The sequence below is a fragment of the Panthera uncia genome, chromosome A2 (assembly GCF_023721935.1).
Source record: "Panthera uncia isolate 11264 chromosome A2, Puncia_PCG_1.0, whole genome shotgun sequence".
Lineage (NCBI taxonomy): Eukaryota > Metazoa > Chordata > Mammalia > Carnivora > Felidae > Panthera > Panthera uncia.
Genome location: NC_064816.1, coordinates 125,624,932 through 125,642,709, shown reverse-complemented (window position 1 = coordinate 125,642,709; position 17,778 = coordinate 125,624,932). Strand labels below are relative to the sequence as shown.

Below are 17,778 nucleotides of genomic sequence, written 5' to 3'. Positions count from 1 at the left end.
GCAAATGGCTGATATAGTCTAAAATTAATTTTGCCTGCTACTTACAAATCATGCTGTGCTTGGCATTTTTATATAAAAGTGCAGAATTTCATGAATTTAAAAGGAACCATCTTAAGGATTGAGTTAACTTCAATTCCTGTGAAATTAGAGCTACCAAATAATCAACCACATTTGATTCTACAGAAAGTAAGCCTTTCTTTCCTACACTACTGCTCTGTATGCTGAGCATGAGAAATAGGTTATTTTGTGACAGACTCTAGATTAATTAATTTCTATGCCTTTGTTTAAAATTAGATATCATATCATTATAATTGGCTCTTAAACATCTAGGCAGATAAAAATGTTCAGTTTAATGATCGCTTCTTTTAATAAGAGGAACAGTTCTCCCTTAGCAATTTCATTTTTGGTATGTATATTAAGGACTGGAAAAAAGTGATTGTAAAACATTATTTATATATTTTGTAAAATTAAAAATCTAACCTAATTCTTCAGCTTATTGGTTGTCATAAATTCCTGTTTGTTTTTTTAATCTTCCCTGAACTTTCAAATTCCCTCAGTAATTTTTCCTTATTTTAATATTGCTAGCATATGCTTAGCCCATTCTGCTTTATGTTTTATTTATATGTGCATGTTTCATGTTCAGTATCATATATATCCTTATATCCCACCTTCCACCTTCCTCTCAAACTGGAAGTTCTCTCCATACCCAAAGTGGGCAGGTTGAATTGTGGTTGGAATAAAATAGTGTACAAATAAAATTTTAGTTCTTAATGTAATTAAAAAATTTTTATTTGAGTATAATCGGTATACAGTGTTACTTTAGTTTCCAGTGCACAGCACATAAAATTTTACAAGTGGCCCCAGCTCCAGAGATAGCAAGTAAGATGAGGCTAGAGAAGTTGGCTAACTAGGAAAAGAAGAGAAAGAAAAATACAGCTCTGTGAACATACCCTGTGTCATAAATGACCACTCCTGAAAGGATAGGGCTAATCCTCAGGATTAGCCCAATTTCTAATTGGAATGGGTGAATATTTGATGAGTCTCTCCCTTGTAGTGATGAGTAGTTTCTTCATCTTAGTGCATTATTTCTTATTGTTCTGGTGACTCCATCCTGTTGATTTTTGTCATGATAATTAAGGGCCACAATAAAAATAGGATCTAGAGTTTCCTTGACTGAAAAATAATTAGTATTGCAAAAGCTCTTTGTGTGTTAGCCCTTTTGGATTCTTGCTATATCATGTTTTTTCTTTGTCTTATTGAAAGTATATCCACGCTTGAATGTTTCATGTTGAGTGTTGTGGGTATTTTTTTTCTTTTTAATTTTTTTTTATGGAAACTGAGTTGGTGATTTAGGAAGAGCCAAGTACATTATGGTGAAGCCCTCAGTTCATTTGGCCTTTCCAGTTCTTAACTATCAGTGAGCTCTTTAGTGTGAAGAAATTGAGTCACCTCAAAATGATAGTACCTTCCCCTCTCCTCCAAATTGGTTTCACTGGGCAAGACAAATGAAATCATTACACCTTGGCCTTTAATCTATAACTACTAAACCTCCAGAATGAAAACTGCCATACCTTCTAACTAAATTTTAGGATGTATTCAACTCTTAAATGCAAGGTTTTCCTTCTCCCTCATAGTATTTTGTCTGTTTTCCTCTGTTATTTTCTCATTCCCTTCCCTTATCTACTAGCTGACTCCTCCCTGTTTTCCCCTGAATGGGTCCGCTCTACCCTTTTGCGTTCCTCTCATCTCTGTAGCGCCTACTGATTAGAGTACATTGATGTATTTCTCTTTTCGTATTTATATCTATGTTCTTCCCTAACACATATTGTTTTTCTATCTTGGATTTTATTTTCTTTGTTTTTTGGGTTTTTTTTTTTTTTTTTTTTGCTTTTTTTTTTTTTTAACCCATCTTGGATTTTCTTAAGCATTATCTCTGACTGAATGCTTTTCTTCTTTCATTGTTTTATCTTCTGTTAAGTATTGTTTATGTTAAAAAAAAAAAAAAGAAAGAAAAAGAAAAATCACTGTTGGTTAAATGAGTTCTGGCTCCAGTAGGGCAAAACCAGAATCCTAGTCACTTTCTTTCTTCTAGCCCCTACGCTGAATAGCATGATGTCTTTGCTTCTCATTTCCCTTCAGATTTTTTCTTACTTTACACATTATGTTGCCAGTGCCTCTGATTAGATCCTTTGATGAGAAGTCCTAGTAAATTGATCTTCACTTGCAAAAAATCGTAGGACCTCAAGAATTTTCTTAAGTCCATCTGACTCTCTGTGTGAAATCATTGCTTATAGTACCCCAGATTTGAAGTGTTCTCCCCAGCATGAGGAACTGTTCTTAGGTACCATGTCTGGCATGAACTGCCCTTCTACGTATATCAGCTTCTGATGATGTTAATGGTGATGGTGTGGGTGAGTATTTTGGAGGCAAAAGGACAGAAGTGGGAAGAGAACAGAAACACCAGTAATGAGGTGGGGGTAGTGGGAGAGTGTGAGTCAGGAAGAAATAGCTGCTGGGACAGATGGATTACAACACATGTTAGTTTGTTTTCATTTTCCTGCCTTTGGGTTTTAAAAGGAGCCAATAGCACCACATAAAAGTATCCCAAAGCTACACAAATTGTGTCGCCATCAAACCATCCAGACCAGTTATTCCCCCCTCCTTCATTCCTTGTGATTATCGAGGGACAGATGCTCCTCCATTCTGTTGCCTTCAGTCTCCCAACTCAGATGGAGTGGGGCAGGGAGGGAGATAAAGGATAGATAGGTAAAAATGGCTTGAAGATTTAGTTAAAGTTCCTGAGTACCTGCCACATTTAACCAAATTCTGACAACAGCTCTCTGACACATTCTCTTAGACCCACACACCAGAAAGTGTGAGGACATAATGATGCAGTACTGTCCTGCCGTTCATCTCTTAAATCTTTGCCCCTTGGGTATACCTCATCAGACTGGAACCCCAAGGAAGGCTCCATCTTCTCTATGAGCCTATTTCTTTTTTAAACAAAATTTCCTGATGTTTTAACCACTTTATGGAAAACCAAGCAAACAAACTAACAAAACACTTCTTCTGTTGTTCTTACTGTTGAAGGAGAATGAAAGGAAAATCCTAATGTAGATATGTGGTAAATAAGCTTTGCATTTCTTTTTGATTCCAGCATGAATGTTGTCATGCTTATGGTTCATGTTTGTGAGGGCATTGTAGTACTGTAAATGATGAATGGGGAATGGTAACTTGCACATGGTAAGTAATGATATAGGTAGAGAATCTTTGGAGTATAGATTTATCATCCTCTTAACTCCACCATCCAGATTCATTTTAAAATTGTGTGCAGGTTAATTATGACTGGAAGTTTTAAAAATAAGTCCCTTTTGATTGGCTTCATTTTCTATCACTAATGGAAGTAAGGAACCCTCTTTCCTTTCCTTTCCTTTCCTTTCCTTTCCTTTCCTTTCCTTTCCTTCTTTTTTTGTCTTTCTTATTTAAAATAATAGAAAAACAGTAGGGAATTAAAAAACAGAAAGAGAAGTAGCAGCCCAGAAATATACAAGCATATTCACAAAAATACAGCATTAATTTCCTTTCTGTACTTCTTGCCTGGGAGTTGGGGGAATAAGTTACGAGAAATGTGTCATTCATCTTTTATATATCCCACTGTAGTAATGTCACTGTAATTGGCTTTTTTTTTTTTAAAGATAATTTTACTACTTTACTGACTAAATGCCTTTTTGTTTGTGGCCTGCATCCTGCTAAATTCTTCTCAGTAGAAAATAATGCCATTATGAGTTTCTAATGTGTAGAGTATTAATATAATCTTACTTTCATTATAATAACCTTTGTTACTTAAGTTTTAAGAAAATCTCTGAATATCCTTAAAATCCTTGAATTATTATATGACTCTAGATTTGTGTACACCTTAATGATATTGTTAACTTCATAGGTTTTATAGAGTTAAAAGAAATTAGAATTCCCATTTTGAGATCAGTGTCCTCTAGGGCTAGGTAGCAGTCATCAGTTGCTGGCATGAGTATTGGAGTGGGGTCATTTCTTCTGGTGGGGGGCTGGAAAAGAGGGTGTAGGGGCCAGAAGTCACACTTCTTAATGTTATGTTCAAATTTTTTCCAGTTGCTATGAACCTTTTTAAACAGGGGAAAAGGGAAAACCCAAATAGTCAAGTTGGAAAAGTGTTCTCTAGAAATTACTCCTATAGATTCTGTTGATTTTGTCTGAATATTAACCTTTTGTTTTAACAATGCCTTCATAGTTGTGGGCTTGTTGAAGCAAGCTCAGATTTCCATTCATGCTATTTCTGTCCTATTTTTTACTCTGTTATCTCTCATTTATTTTAGGTTTAGCAGTTTCCCTACAGCTATTGCATGGAGACATTGAACAAATCAGAAGAGAATACTCATCAGTATTTTCTCATGGAGTGTCTATAACGAGAAAGTTGGGTTTTTCTAATATTATTATGCCTGGTAAGTGATGTGGGATGGACCGAGGGTTGACATATGGGTGTTATGTCTGTTTTTGACACTTGAGAAATTTTTCAAATTTGTCAGTTTCAAAGAGTTCAAATGGACCATGCTAAAGAAGGAAATGAGGTGTATGATAATAAATAAGCAAAAGTTTTTAAAAATATCTTGACATTTTTATTAGTGTGGGTAACTTGTAGGGCCATGTTGCATTCTTTATGACCATGATAAGAAGGAAAACTGAAATAGTATCCAGAAAATACTTCCTTTGGTAGAAAATGTTAGTGAAGTCACTAAGGGGAAGTCCTTACAGGTTTTGATAAGAATAATTATTGGGCAGCAGCTTCACCTTCCTAAAGGATTTTTCTACCCAAGATATATATATGTAAATCAGCAGCCATATACAAATACCAAATGTTTTTCGCCACCTTTCCTAGTTCTTTTTGAGATGTATTTTTCAGGTCTCTTTTAGCAATGTAAAAGGACAAAAAAAGTGCGGGAAGTTGCATCTGACAGGGCCTTTGGCACAGCTGTAAGAGAGCTGCTAGGACTGCCGTGGATAAAGACCTAATGTGATAGAGAAAGTGCCTGGCATTGCCCTGTTGCAGCATCTTGTGATGTCTCTGTGCAAACCTATTCCTGCGGGGAAGGCTAACAGAGAGCCTGGAAAGTTTCCTGAGGTGACCTGACCTGGCTTAAGGACCCATTCTGCTTGAGCATCTCATGCTACTCTTGTTGAAAATGACTGTGTATATAGAACTGTTGACTTGGTGGCCTGTGATTCAGTGGCTCCTGCACCCCTTCATTATTTCCTTCAGTTGCTATAAATAACTGGTATTTTCCTTTGTAACAAAAAAAGAAAAAAATTCATGCCACTGGGAAGCAAATTGATGGGCAAATCTAATATAAAAAACATATTTTCAGACAGAATGCAGACAGCTGCTGGAAGAATTCCTCAGCTTGGTCTCTGGGCAGTATCATTGAGAAGTGGAAAAATATAAAGCAACATGACACTTCACCAGCTGAATAATTGTCTGGGATGTGCTGTGCTCATGCCGCCTTTGTCTGGCTTTAATGATGGAAATGAACTTTCTCTGGAATAAGGCTCGCTCCTGTCCCTTTGCTGTACTACATTAGAGCGGCATTGGTCCCCCTGCCCAGGGGATCAGTCCTCGTGGACACAAGTCCGCATGCCAGCGATGCCAAGAGATGATTTTTAAAGCACCTGCTTCTTTTTCTTTTCTCCTTTTTCTTGGGTGGCTGCTTAATCTTCCACATTCGATGAAGAAGGGAGAGGTGTGTATATTTACACAAACAGCTGAAAGCAGCTTTAAAACTGAGTGGAATTTTTTTTTTACATTGCCAAACATGTGTTCATTGTTTTGTTTCCCTTTGTTATTTTCAGAATGTTGACTTGTCAGTTAATTCTCACTGGTGGCTCTAATGAAAACTTGAGCTGAATTCTTCAATGAGACAATGTAGGAGAACAACATTTCTAATGTCAATGTTGCACTGACAGTCTGCTGGCATGATTTTTTTTCTTTTCATTGTCTAGACTCATCTTTCCGAATTGATTTGTGTTCTGCTAGGGGTCAGGACAGGTGAGGCCCATGCTTATCCCCACAGGACAAGGTCATCAACATAGTCGCTGCCTCTCTACAGAAGGAGTTATCTGAGGTCTTGACACTGATGGGAGCATACACAAAACTTCTGCTGAGGATCATAGGACGTAATCAGTGCCAGACTCTTTTTGGAACGGGGAAAACACAGAAGCAGAAACTCTCCCCTTGGTCTGGCTATTGTAGGGGCACGTCTCTAAGATGTCACCTAGTGTGAAGAGGTGATCTGGCCATGTGCTTTCAAGCTGCATGACCCTTCCCTGTTGTTAAGCGTTGGCCATCCAGCACTTTGTTTCTTATGGTGTCCAGTTTTCAAAGAATATAAGTCACTTTCTTTGAAGCTCCATCACTGCTATGTACAAACCAAATAATTCTGCAGAAAGTTCCATGGTCTGGTCTCTGGGCCCATGATGGGGAGAGCAGCAAAAATATTTCAATCAGTGCTGTCCAGTAGAAATGTAATTAGAGAGCCATAAATGCAATTTTAACTTTTCTAGTAGCCACTTTCAAAAGAGTAAGAGCAAAGAGTTGAAATTAATTTTAATAATATGTTTTATTTAACCCACCACATCCAAAATATTATCATTTCAATAGGTGATTCGTATAAAAAATTTTTAATGAGTTATTTCACACTCTCTTTTTTACCCTCCATCCCTAAAGGCTGGTGAATATTGTACATTTATAGCACATTTATTTCCAGCCAAGTCACATTTCAAGTACTCAGCTGCCACATGTGGCAGTGGTTACAGTATTGGACAGCCTTCCTCTAAATGTCTTAACAGACTGTGCAGAGTAGGACCTGGGCCACTGCTGAATATCGGGAAGGACTAAGTTTCCATCCACCAGACATTTTGGAGCAAAGCTAGCTGATGTGTCAGGAATGTCATGGAAGGTCAAGCTGTGCCTCCCCCAGCCTGAAGGCCCATTCTGACTGAGTTTATGGTTCTTTTAGGCAGCATGATCATTGCTTTCATCATTGCCTCGTGACTTTGTCTTCCCCATTTGTGCATTGTTCCCTTGGAAACTTGTTCTCATGTATCAACTGATTAAGCTGTCATTGTTTGTTAGGGTAAATTCAGTCTTCGTAGGAGATCTTTGAAGCTCCTAACCCTGAAAGGAATTGAATAAAAGTTGTGGAGTGATGGGAAAGGGAGGGGTTGAAATTTGGGAGGTAGAGGCTCACTTTGAAAACAATTAGCAGAACCCAGGTTTCAAATGGCTGCCAGTGGTAGTAGCTTTGATCTTCATCTCAAGATTTATTTAAGTTTAGTTTTCAAGTGTCATTCAGAGTAAGCCTCCTTTTTCTTTGGGTGTTAGGTGATCACATAAGTCAAATTTCTATTTGGTCAAAGCTGACTAGATAATGATTTGCACACTGGGGTGAGAGGAATGTTGTGCATATGTTTGCCTCGTGTTTAAGGGGATATGAAGTTCTGTTCTTTCAAGTATAAATGTTATTCTTTATCACTTACTGACAGAGACGTATCAGTAGATGGGACTGCCTGAGATAAGCCTTCTTTTGGCAAAAGCAGGTGGGAACCAGTGTGATATAATTCAAACTTCCTTAAAAATACATCCTAAATCTAACCAAAGCTCACCACCCCTCATTCCAAGTCACTGGACCTCCACGCATGTAACCACTTGCCTGAGACCTGAACCCCATGATCATGCTAGAGGAGGGGGTTGTGGACTTTCAACCAATGAATTCCATGGTGATCCAAGAGGTGGAGGTTAAGGATCATCTGGGTTATACTGAGGTGGGATTCCAGCCCCAAATCAGAATGGTGAAGGAGCTGGCACCTCCAAAAGTTTGAGGCTTACAGGCCCCATTACACAAGGGTGTAGGACTTTCCCCAGCTGGCCCTACCAGATATCCTTGTCCTAGAATATCGTGGGCATCAGGGAACCACAGCCCATCTCTACTCCTGTCTTTATGCAACACTGTTCTGGCAAGACTATCATGGATGCTATTATAGCATTTGCCATTATTTTCTTAGTAGTCCACAAAAATTGAAAAGCTACCCCCCAAAAAAGTTCAATACCTCATAATACTCTCCTAAAATAAGGCAAAACAAAAATGAGAATGACACAAAAAGGAGAAAAAAACATTGATAAGTTTCACCAAAGATGCACCATATGTGAGAAATCCAAAGTTCAGTTTTCAGCCCATCCATAAATTTTCCCTTTCTGTTTTCTGCTTTGATTTCCAGTTACCTGGGTTCCTGTCCTGTCCTTGCCCTCACCCATGAAGTTATCATTAAGTGATAGAATCTTGGGTATAGTTGGCATACATAATACATGGTAATACATAATACAATATGTATGAGCTTTCTATAGCTGCTCTTACAAATCACCACAAGAGGGGTGGTTTAAAACACCACAAAAGTCTTAATCTTGCAGTTATGGAGATCAGAAGTACGCACAGGTCTGGCTGGGCTAGAATCCGGGTCTTTCGGCAGGGCTGCATTTCTTCTGATGGCTGTAAGGGAGAATTCATTTCCTTGCCTTCTCCAGCTTCCAGAGATTGCCTGCACTCCTTGCCTCATGGCCCCCACATCATTCCTATGTCTGCTTCCCTCATCATACCGCCTTCTCTGTCTCTGGCCCTCCTGCCTCCATTTCCCTCTTTTACATTTTTTTTTTTTAATGTTTTTAGTTTTGAGAGAGAGAGGGGCAGAGAGAGAGACACACACACATACAGAATCCGAAGCAGGCTTCAGGCTCTGAGCTGTCAGCACTGAGCCTGACGCGGGGCTCAAACTTGGGAACCGCAAGTCAGGGACCTGAGCCAAAGTCGGTCGCTTAACTGACTGAGCCTCCCAGGTGCCCCTCCCTCTTTCTCTTATAAGGACCCTTATAATTCTTTTGAGCCTACCCTGATAATCCAAGAAAGTCTCCCATCTCAAGATCCTTAACTTAATGAATAATCACCACAAAGTCCCTTTTCGCTGTGTAAGGTAACATATTCACAGGTTCCCAGATTAGAACCTGGACATCTCTTTGGGGTACAGGAGGTGTCCTTATTCTGCCTGCCACATGCCTGAAGGGCCATGCAGCCCAGCCATATATCCAGTGCATGGATTCTCCCTCAGGTTCCTAGCGATGGTTTTTCAGGCACATAACTTGAATATTGATAATGACCCGAGAACACAGATCTCAAAATGACCTCTTGGTGTTGGACTAGTTTCTATCTATTGGGTTGAGTTTTTCTGCTTGAAACCTCAACATCTTTAAATTCACTTAATTCTCTTGTCACCCTCATCCCTCCGCTGATGGGCTCTGAGTCCTTTCTCTGTATTGTTTATGGTCCAGATGATGCCGTTTGTGTCTGTCCCTGTCCTGTAAAGATGGTGTCTAGAACTGAAATCAGTGCCTCAAGTCTGATCTGACTAACACAGAGCAGAGTAGGACTAATACCTTCCTTTCTTAAGGCACTGATCTTCTGGCGAAGAAAGCTGAATTACACTAGGTTATTTGATGGCCATTGTCACCCTGTGAAATTACATTTTTCATGCTGAAAATACTTGATTTTAATGTAAACTTAGAATATGTTGGACATTTCTTAATATTTATACACCTATTTTCTTATCTGTAAGATGGAAAAATAGGACCTTCTTTTAACCTTGATGTGAGCATTTAATGAGCTGTTCTGTGTATAGCACTTGGCAAAGTATGGAACTACCATCTATCTACTACCGCCACCGTCATCATCATTGTCATAATCTCAGTCCATGAAATACCCCTCGTCTCAGACACTTGTCGATTTGTTTTTAACGGAAGGGCAGGAACTTTTCCAGTTCCATAAATATTACCAAGTACCCAGCCCAGCTAAGGCACTTGGCTAGCCTGTGGCTGAGTGCAGTAGTTTACTTGATGTGGCGAGCTTGGGCTTTATCCATGGCATTCCCAGCATAGAATCAAAGATCAGGGTTTCAGCTAATAATGGAAACCTCTTGGCTATTGAGGTCAAGCCATAAATCGATCCCGTTTGACTGTAATCACTGAACTCTTTTGAATTTGTTCCCATTGTTGTGGCCTTATATTTATCTGTCTACAGTGATATTTTGCGAAGCCTTCACGTGCAAAGCCAGTGGGCCTACTAAACAGAGACAGGTGTTATGCACATCAAATTTACAGAGTATTAAATTTGAGAGGTGCAAGGTGTTAATAAACATTGTCAGGAAAATAGCTTTTCACACTAGTGCTATGACTCCATTTCATACTCACTTTATGGTTTCTCTCTTAATTACCCAAGATGCTTTCTTAACAGCATTTGGGCTTATTAGTTTTCTCCAGAGCTGACCTCAGGTGTATTGATTTTAATTAGCACGTTTCAGCTTTATCCTTCTGCACGTTTTGGCAAGACACGGTACATGGCAGTACTGGAACATAGCAAGCTGCAGAATTCCTGGGGAGACATACGTAGAATGTCATCCAGGAGAAATGTTCTCCTTGTTGTGTATTCCCTTTTCAGAGAAATCTTATTTGAGGCTAAAAGGTTTGCAAAAGAGGAAAAGGTTGCAGGGATAATGACCATTAAAGACCAGAAAAGTAAAGCATGTGCCTAAAGTGTTTGAATTTATGAATGTATGTATTTCAGAAGTTCTTCTGTAAGTCACAGAAACAGTGTAACGTAACAAAGTAGTCTTGTCCCTCCTACCACCTCTTTTACCCCTGCCTCTGTCTTTACCCCACCCCCATTTTAATAACTCAAAAACTTGAGGCCTGGAGGTTTATATTACCCCATCTAGACGGATACCACACAGAGCAAACAGTAGAGAGAAAGAGACTTGAGTCCAGATCTTTGATTCTAATCTTCCTGTTTACCCTACATCCTTTAGGCTTATCTGAATTCACAATCGCTTCTGAATTCAGAAGAAATAGAAGAATCCAGCTACGGTGTAAGCTAAACAGGCTTTATGGATTGGTTTGGGAAGCTCATGCCATTTTCAACTTTTCTTCTTTGCCAAAATATACCATAGCTTACTCACATCTCTCATCTTCTCAGTGACGTCTTTCTCATGAAACACCCGCTTTCCCTGTGCCCCTTCTTAGTCTTATTATCCGCAGAACTTCCTGTTATTATGCAACATATTATATATTTGGCTTCTGTATTAAAGACCTCCCTATTACTGGAATCCAAACTCTGTGGGAAAAGGATTTTTGCTTTGTTCACTGCTGGGTCTCCTAGGCCTAGAATAATATCTGGCATGTAGTGGGTACATGGATGAAGAATTTCATAGCTCTGGAAACACATTAATCTCTCCACCACCCCTATTCATCCTTTAGGCCTAGCCTACAGACTGGGGAAAACAGGTCACCTTACAAACCTCCCTCATCCCTTCTTGCTTTTGATAAAGTCAGAGTTGCCCTTCCTCCCAAGAGATGAGAGTGGAAGTCTCCTTCGCAGGAAACACTTATTCTTGGTTTTGCAGGACAGCTAAGCCCCGTGTGGTTTGGACTAGCTAATTACTCATTATGAGAAATTCCTAAAGTAGAAAGCCCTGTAGCCATACTTCCCATCACCCACTGTATGTTTTAGTCTGTCTGTAAGCAGAGCTACTCATTATGTGTCACCTATTCCAAGAAGCAAAGGAATTTTGCTATTGTTAACAGACATATTTTGCTCTAATCTGCCTCGATTTGAGTGTTGCTTTTTTATCTGCCGAATCTGTTAGTGGGGGAACTATCGTCAAGAATTTTTTCCCAAACATAGTGTTGAAATAGCACGTGTGCCGACCAGTAGCATATCAGGCCTATTTTGATTTTGTTCAAATTGGTTGATTTAGAGGCTGGAGTTTGTGAATGCACTATTAATTTAGTAATGGTATTGTTAAATCATTAAAATGCACTTTTATTAAGGGTGTGTGTGTGTGTGTGTGTGTGTGTAGTAGTAGTCTTTTAAGTAGCAAACTTAAAATATTTACTCGCCACTTTGTAAAAAATAAAAAAAATTAAAAAAAAAGAGAGAGAGGTGGTTCAAACAAAAACCTACAAAGCACACAGATATAATTTTAAATGTGTTGAAATATATTGGTTTTCTCCTGGAATTCCAAGTTCATTGCCTCCCCAAATTGATTTGTATGAGAGAGCTAGAAATTCATAAGCCAGAGACCACTGTATCAATTATTTCCAATGTGTTTTCTACATACTCTTTATAAAGGGTGGTTTAGATTTCATCCTTTATGGGACTTACTTTTTTTCTCTATTTCATGTCCCGTCTGTTTCCTGGTCAGTCCAGGTCACTGGCAAATGATGCCATCATCAAAAGTTTGTCTTAATGGAGGAAGGTGACCAGTCACACTGGTATTCCCCCATGGATTTGAAAGTTAGGGTACTTTCTTGTACACACTGCTGTCAGGAAGTCTTAAAAATCTCCCAATTTTGTGAGCTTACTTGTGTGGTTATGTTTCTTCTAGTGATCTGCTTTTTTTTGTGGAAAGGTTTTTTTTACTAGGAAAAAATATATATATTGCTTTTGATTCTTCTAATGTTTGAAAGCTATATTAAGTAAAAGTGAATTCAACATTGCCAAACTTACCAGTATTTATCTTCAAAAACTTTCTGGTAACATTGTGTTTACTTCTTTCTCACTCACTGTTTACCCATCATCTAATTCTCATAGGAAAGGTAAAAGCATGCTGTCAGTGTGTTTGCCTAAGTTTGGTCATTGGCATCAAATTTCTTTTTTCTTGTGGCAGTAAGTTTTATAAATAACCAATTGAGAAAAAAAAATTGGTGTATGTGTTCATAGAATATGGCAGTTCGGATCTTATTTGTGTTATAGCTTGATGGTAAGGAACAGTAAGCCAACTTTGTCTTGCATAACTGAATTATTCTACATCTGTGTTCATAAAGCCTAACCTGGGTTCTTCCAGCAGTGAGATCATTTTGTCTGTGAATTTAGAAAAAGATTTAAATTGTAACTCTACCCTTTGCAGTCCTGTCATTTTATTCCATGTGGGTCTTTCTTCTACTCTAAGTGTTGTGTCTATAAAGTATTGAGTCTGGCTTCTTTGAGCCACCCTGCTAGGCTGTCATTTTGTAATCACACCTCATAAATGAAATGAGGGAAATATTGAAAAATGGTGAGACTTGACAACACCTTCATTCTTCGTCCCTGTATTCACCTCCTAAATGTACATTTTCAGTGTCGCAACTTCAGACCGGCAGAGGCTGGCCTTTACTTTTCTTGGGTATTAGCAATGAAGGTGGGGGCCCTTTTATAAAAGTGTAAATATAATATATTTTACTTTTATATGTATGTTATAGCAGTTCATTTTATGAACTAAAGTTTTTCTTGATAGAGTACTTTATTATACTTACAAGATATATATATATATATAATATATATATATAAAACATATATGTATGTATGTGTATGTATATAATATGTATATATTTATACATACACACACACATACACTCACTCACAGAAACATTTATCTCTAAAAACATGGTTTTAATTTTCCTACTAGGTGAAATGAGGAATGATTTGTACATCACTATAGAAAGGGGTGAATTTGAAAAAGGAGGGAAGAGCGTGGCCAGAAATGTGGAAGTCACTATGTTCATTGTGGAGAGTAGTGGCCAGATCTTAAAGGTACGTGGATAGTGGGTACTTTCTGGTAAAACAATTCCACATCATTGTTCGGGGTTCATCTTTAATGTGATTGGTTAACTTCTGATTTACAGTCTTTTCCACCTTATGTTTCTTCTCCGCCCCAGGGTAGTTTTCTTCCCTTTTTTATTAAATCACTGAAATACCTTCCAGAAGAGACAGTAGAAGAACAGAGAGGCTTTTACAGTTTGATTGTTTAAGGAATCATGGCAGTAATTTCCTCAGAGCAGCTATTCCTTAAATGTTGCATTTTTAGTATCACCCCACTCTTCCCCTTTCATCTGTCATACTTTTGGAGATGAACACTTTGTCTTGGGCAACTGGTTAAAAAAAATAAAAACTACCACATTGAATCCTGTCTGTTTTCATTTTGGTCAAGACAGGGCTTGAGGAATGGGGTGCTGTTGATGATTGGGGTGATAGGAGCAGGTCCTTAATGGAAGGAGTGTTTCGCGTGAGCCTCAGGGAGGCCGTGTGCATTTCTCAGGGAGGCACCGAACAGGCTTGTGACTGCAGCAGGCTGAGGACTTTGCCGCATAGTTGAACTCCAAATTGGGCGTGCAATTGCCCATCTTGCACTTGTCACAGAGGTCCACCCCTGGCTCCAGAGGCCCTGGGAGATGTGCACGGGGATTAAGTGGACACACCTGCTAACAGATGCAAGTGTAGAACAGCGAGGGCCCAGGGAGGGCCCACATGAAATGCTGTTTGGGGAGCAGGCAGATAGAGCAAAGCAATTGCTCTGCTGTTTTTCAAATAATCTTTCATTGAAGCTGTCTTTAACCTGCGTGTTTCCTTTGTTAGGATTTTATCTCCTTCGGCTCTGGAGAGCCGCCAGCTAGTGAGTACCACTCCTTTGTGCTTTATCATAACAACAGTCCCAGGTGGTCCGAACTGCTGAAACTTCCTATTCCTGTGGATAAATTCAGGGGTGCACACATCCGCTTTGAATTTCGGCATTGTTCCAGTAAGTGTTTTCTTGGGGCTGGCTCTCTTGTGTGGGGGTAGTGTCCTTACTGAGCTATAGTGACCACGTGGGCTACTCTGCAGAAAGTATGACAAACCAGAGACCCTGGAGAGGGAGAAATGAAGGGGAGTGGAGTCCTGAAAGGTGAGTGGGCTCACTTCTTCTCAAAGAACCAGTAGCGTCTGTGGAAACACACAGGAAGGACAAGGAAGGAAAAAATACCTGTGGAAGTCTACAGGGTTCTTCTTAAGTTGTTCATTTTCATAAAAATGAGTTGATCACTTTCATAGTCTAGAAAGATTAGAAAGGGGAGACACGCATTAAAAACGCGTCTGGCTTATGGTGTTTGGGGCAGTCCTGACCCACCTGCTGCTTCTCCAGCAGAGAGCTCATCCAGCTCTCAGACACCTCCGGGGAACCCAGGAGGAGTTTTCTAGGCCTGTAAAGTGCCTAGGAAAGCCTCTCATTGGCTCAGATATATATCTGATTTGCATATACCTGCCTCACAGTGCAGTCTCAGACAGTATTCTAATGACAGGCTAGTAATGTCAGTCCGAATAGGCCTTAGAGATGACATGAAGTAATCGCTTCATTTTACAAATTTAAAAAACCCAAGATGTAGAGATGTTATAGTTTTTGCCCATGTGAACATTGCTATCCCTAAAATTGTCATTTCTTGACATCTCTATTTTAATTCTCCTCTCAAGCCCCTACTCCTGGCCTGCTCCAGTCCCCAGTCCAGGGATCTTCTGGTATCCCTGTGTCCCTGAAATGTGTCTTAGACACTACCAGAAGTGTACCTTGTGACTGGAGAAGGTTCTGGTGAATCTTGCTTCAGGAACAGTGTAATACATGGTAGGTACAAAAGAGTCACATTATTGGAGAAGCAGCAGACTCCTCTTTAGTCTGGAATGAATGGGGGCATTGCCAATAGTTGAGCGGTGACTTCACCTGAGCGCTGTGTAGTGCACCAGGATTCAGAGAGAAGAGAAGGACTGTCCACTGCAGGGATGATGGCATGTTTTTGGAATTGGCTCAGGAAGGTCCAGTAGTTTTGCTTTTGTGGACGTTTTAGAATGTAGGGAGTTGACTAGCAAGGTCTTAACATTCTTCTAAATTCCCAGAGGAGTGTCATGGAAAGGACTTGGAGGGGGAAAGCATAAAGCACTTGGAATGGTGCCATAGCATTCCTTCCCCAATCCCTGTTACCAGTTCTCAGTTGAGCCTCATATGAGCTTTGAGCTTTAAGATAAGAAAACGATAGAGGAAAGTAAAGATGAACTGAGAAAAAAGGGAGAAAGCATTTGGAGAAATTTAGACAGAGAACTTGGAAAATGAAATAAAGGCTATTTTCAGTAAAACGTATTACATCTGTCCTCTTGTCCTTGTACTTCAAACATTGTTCAGTGTTTTTTTTTAAATATTGATTGTTAAAATTCAGAAGAAATGGCACAAGCATGAAGAAGAAAAATCCCCATAATCCCATCAACTATGAATAATCAGGCAATCATTTTATCACATGAGCTTCCAGATATTTCTCTGTATACATGTATTTATTTAAAAAGTATTTTTTATCATGACATGCATGTTTACTGAACACCTACTATGTGTCAGGCACGTTACTGGGCATTGGAGATACATGAGTGAACATAGCAGAATACCTCCTCTCATAGAGCTTTTGTGCTAAAAAGGGGAGACAGACAATATCTGAGCAAATAAATACATACTATACCAGGTAGTGATAAGTGCAGTAAAGAAGATTATATTGGATTTAGGTGCTGGAAAGTGATGATGCTGTATTGTTATTTTACAAAGGCTGATCAGAAAGGAGCTCTCTAATAAGGAGATGTATCAGCAGCAACCTAAAAGAAATAAAGGCATGAGCCCTTGGGTATCTGGGGAAAGAATATTACAGGCAGAGAGAACAGTGAATACAAAACGCTTAAGGTTGAAACCTGCTTGGCATTTTCAAGGAATAGCAAGGAGGCCAGAATGAGCAGCTGGGAGAGTTTGGAGATGAGGCCAGAGACAGAGCAGGGGAGCCAGATCCCATATTGTCTTCTAAGTCATGGGGAAGACTTGGGACTTTGTTTGCAGGGAGGAGAGCCATTAGAGGATTTAGATTAAGGAGAAGCCTGGCTGCTTTGAGATGAGAGGTTGTAGGTGGGAATAGAAAACCATGTAGGAGGCTTTTGCAGTCCCCCAAGTAAGAGGTTAAAGTGGTTTGCATTAGGACGGTAGTAGGCCAGTTCTTTTTTGCAGATTTATTGATAGACTAGATGTGAAGGAAGGGGAAAAGTCAAGGATTACCCTGAAGATTTTGGCCTAAGAATGAAGTGATCATTTAATGAAGTGGGGGAAGGCAACAAGAAGAATCTTTTTGGAGAGCAAAACCCAAATATTACATATTAAATCTGAGAAGTCTTTTAGACATTAAAGATGTCAGATAGACAGTTGAATGAGGTCCAAGCTGGAGACAAACTTGAGGACAACACAGGGCCCATTGTTGTGCTGTAAATACTTAATAACCAGCACTTGGCCTGGGGGAGAGGAGAGCCCTGAATTATAGTATTTGCTGATTTCCATCAAGTAAATGCTCCCACCATGGCTAAATTCAAGCTACCAACATGACCATCACTGAACTTGGAGTTGAGGATAGATGCACACTGTCATCTCCTGTGAGCCAGTACAGGCCAGCTCCAGCATATCACCAATGCCCATGATTTTCAGAGCCATGAGACTGGATGCAATTGGATTCCTAAAGAGTAAATTTAGATAGCAGAGGCAAGTTCAAGGGTGGATTTCTGGGGTACTTTCACATTTAGATCTTGAGAGAATGAGAAGAAGCCATTAAGGAAATTAAGAGGGAGTAGCCAGTGAGGTAGAAGGAGAATCCAGAAATAGAATCCAGGAAGTTAATTGAAGAAAGATTTTCAAGAGGGGAATTGATCTGATATGTCAGGTGCCAATGATAATTAAGTTGAGGACAGAGGAATTACCACCCCGTTTGGCATCATGGAAGTCATTGAATCTGACAAGTGGTTTTAGTGGATTTGTGGTGATGAAAGTCTGGCAGGAGTGAGTCCAAGATTGAGATAG

At 39.5% G+C, this 17,778-nt stretch overlaps 1 protein-coding gene across 2 annotated transcripts in view; it reads left to right on the top strand.

Annotated features, from left to right (window-relative positions):
- DOCK4 (dedicator of cytokinesis 4) overlaps positions 1 to 17,778 on the top strand; it is a 430,038-nt gene that overhangs the window by 254,479 nt on the left and 157,781 nt on the right. For both annotated transcript variants that reach the window (XM_049641704.1, XM_049641705.1), the window contains 3 exons: positions 4,350 to 4,475; positions 13,570 to 13,694; positions 14,517 to 14,679. In XM_049641704.1, coding sequence (XP_049497661.1) covers positions 4,350 to 4,475; positions 13,570 to 13,694; positions 14,517 to 14,679 — 414 coding nt within the window. The remainder of the gene's footprint in view (positions 1 to 4,349; positions 4,476 to 13,569; positions 13,695 to 14,516; positions 14,680 to 17,778) is intronic.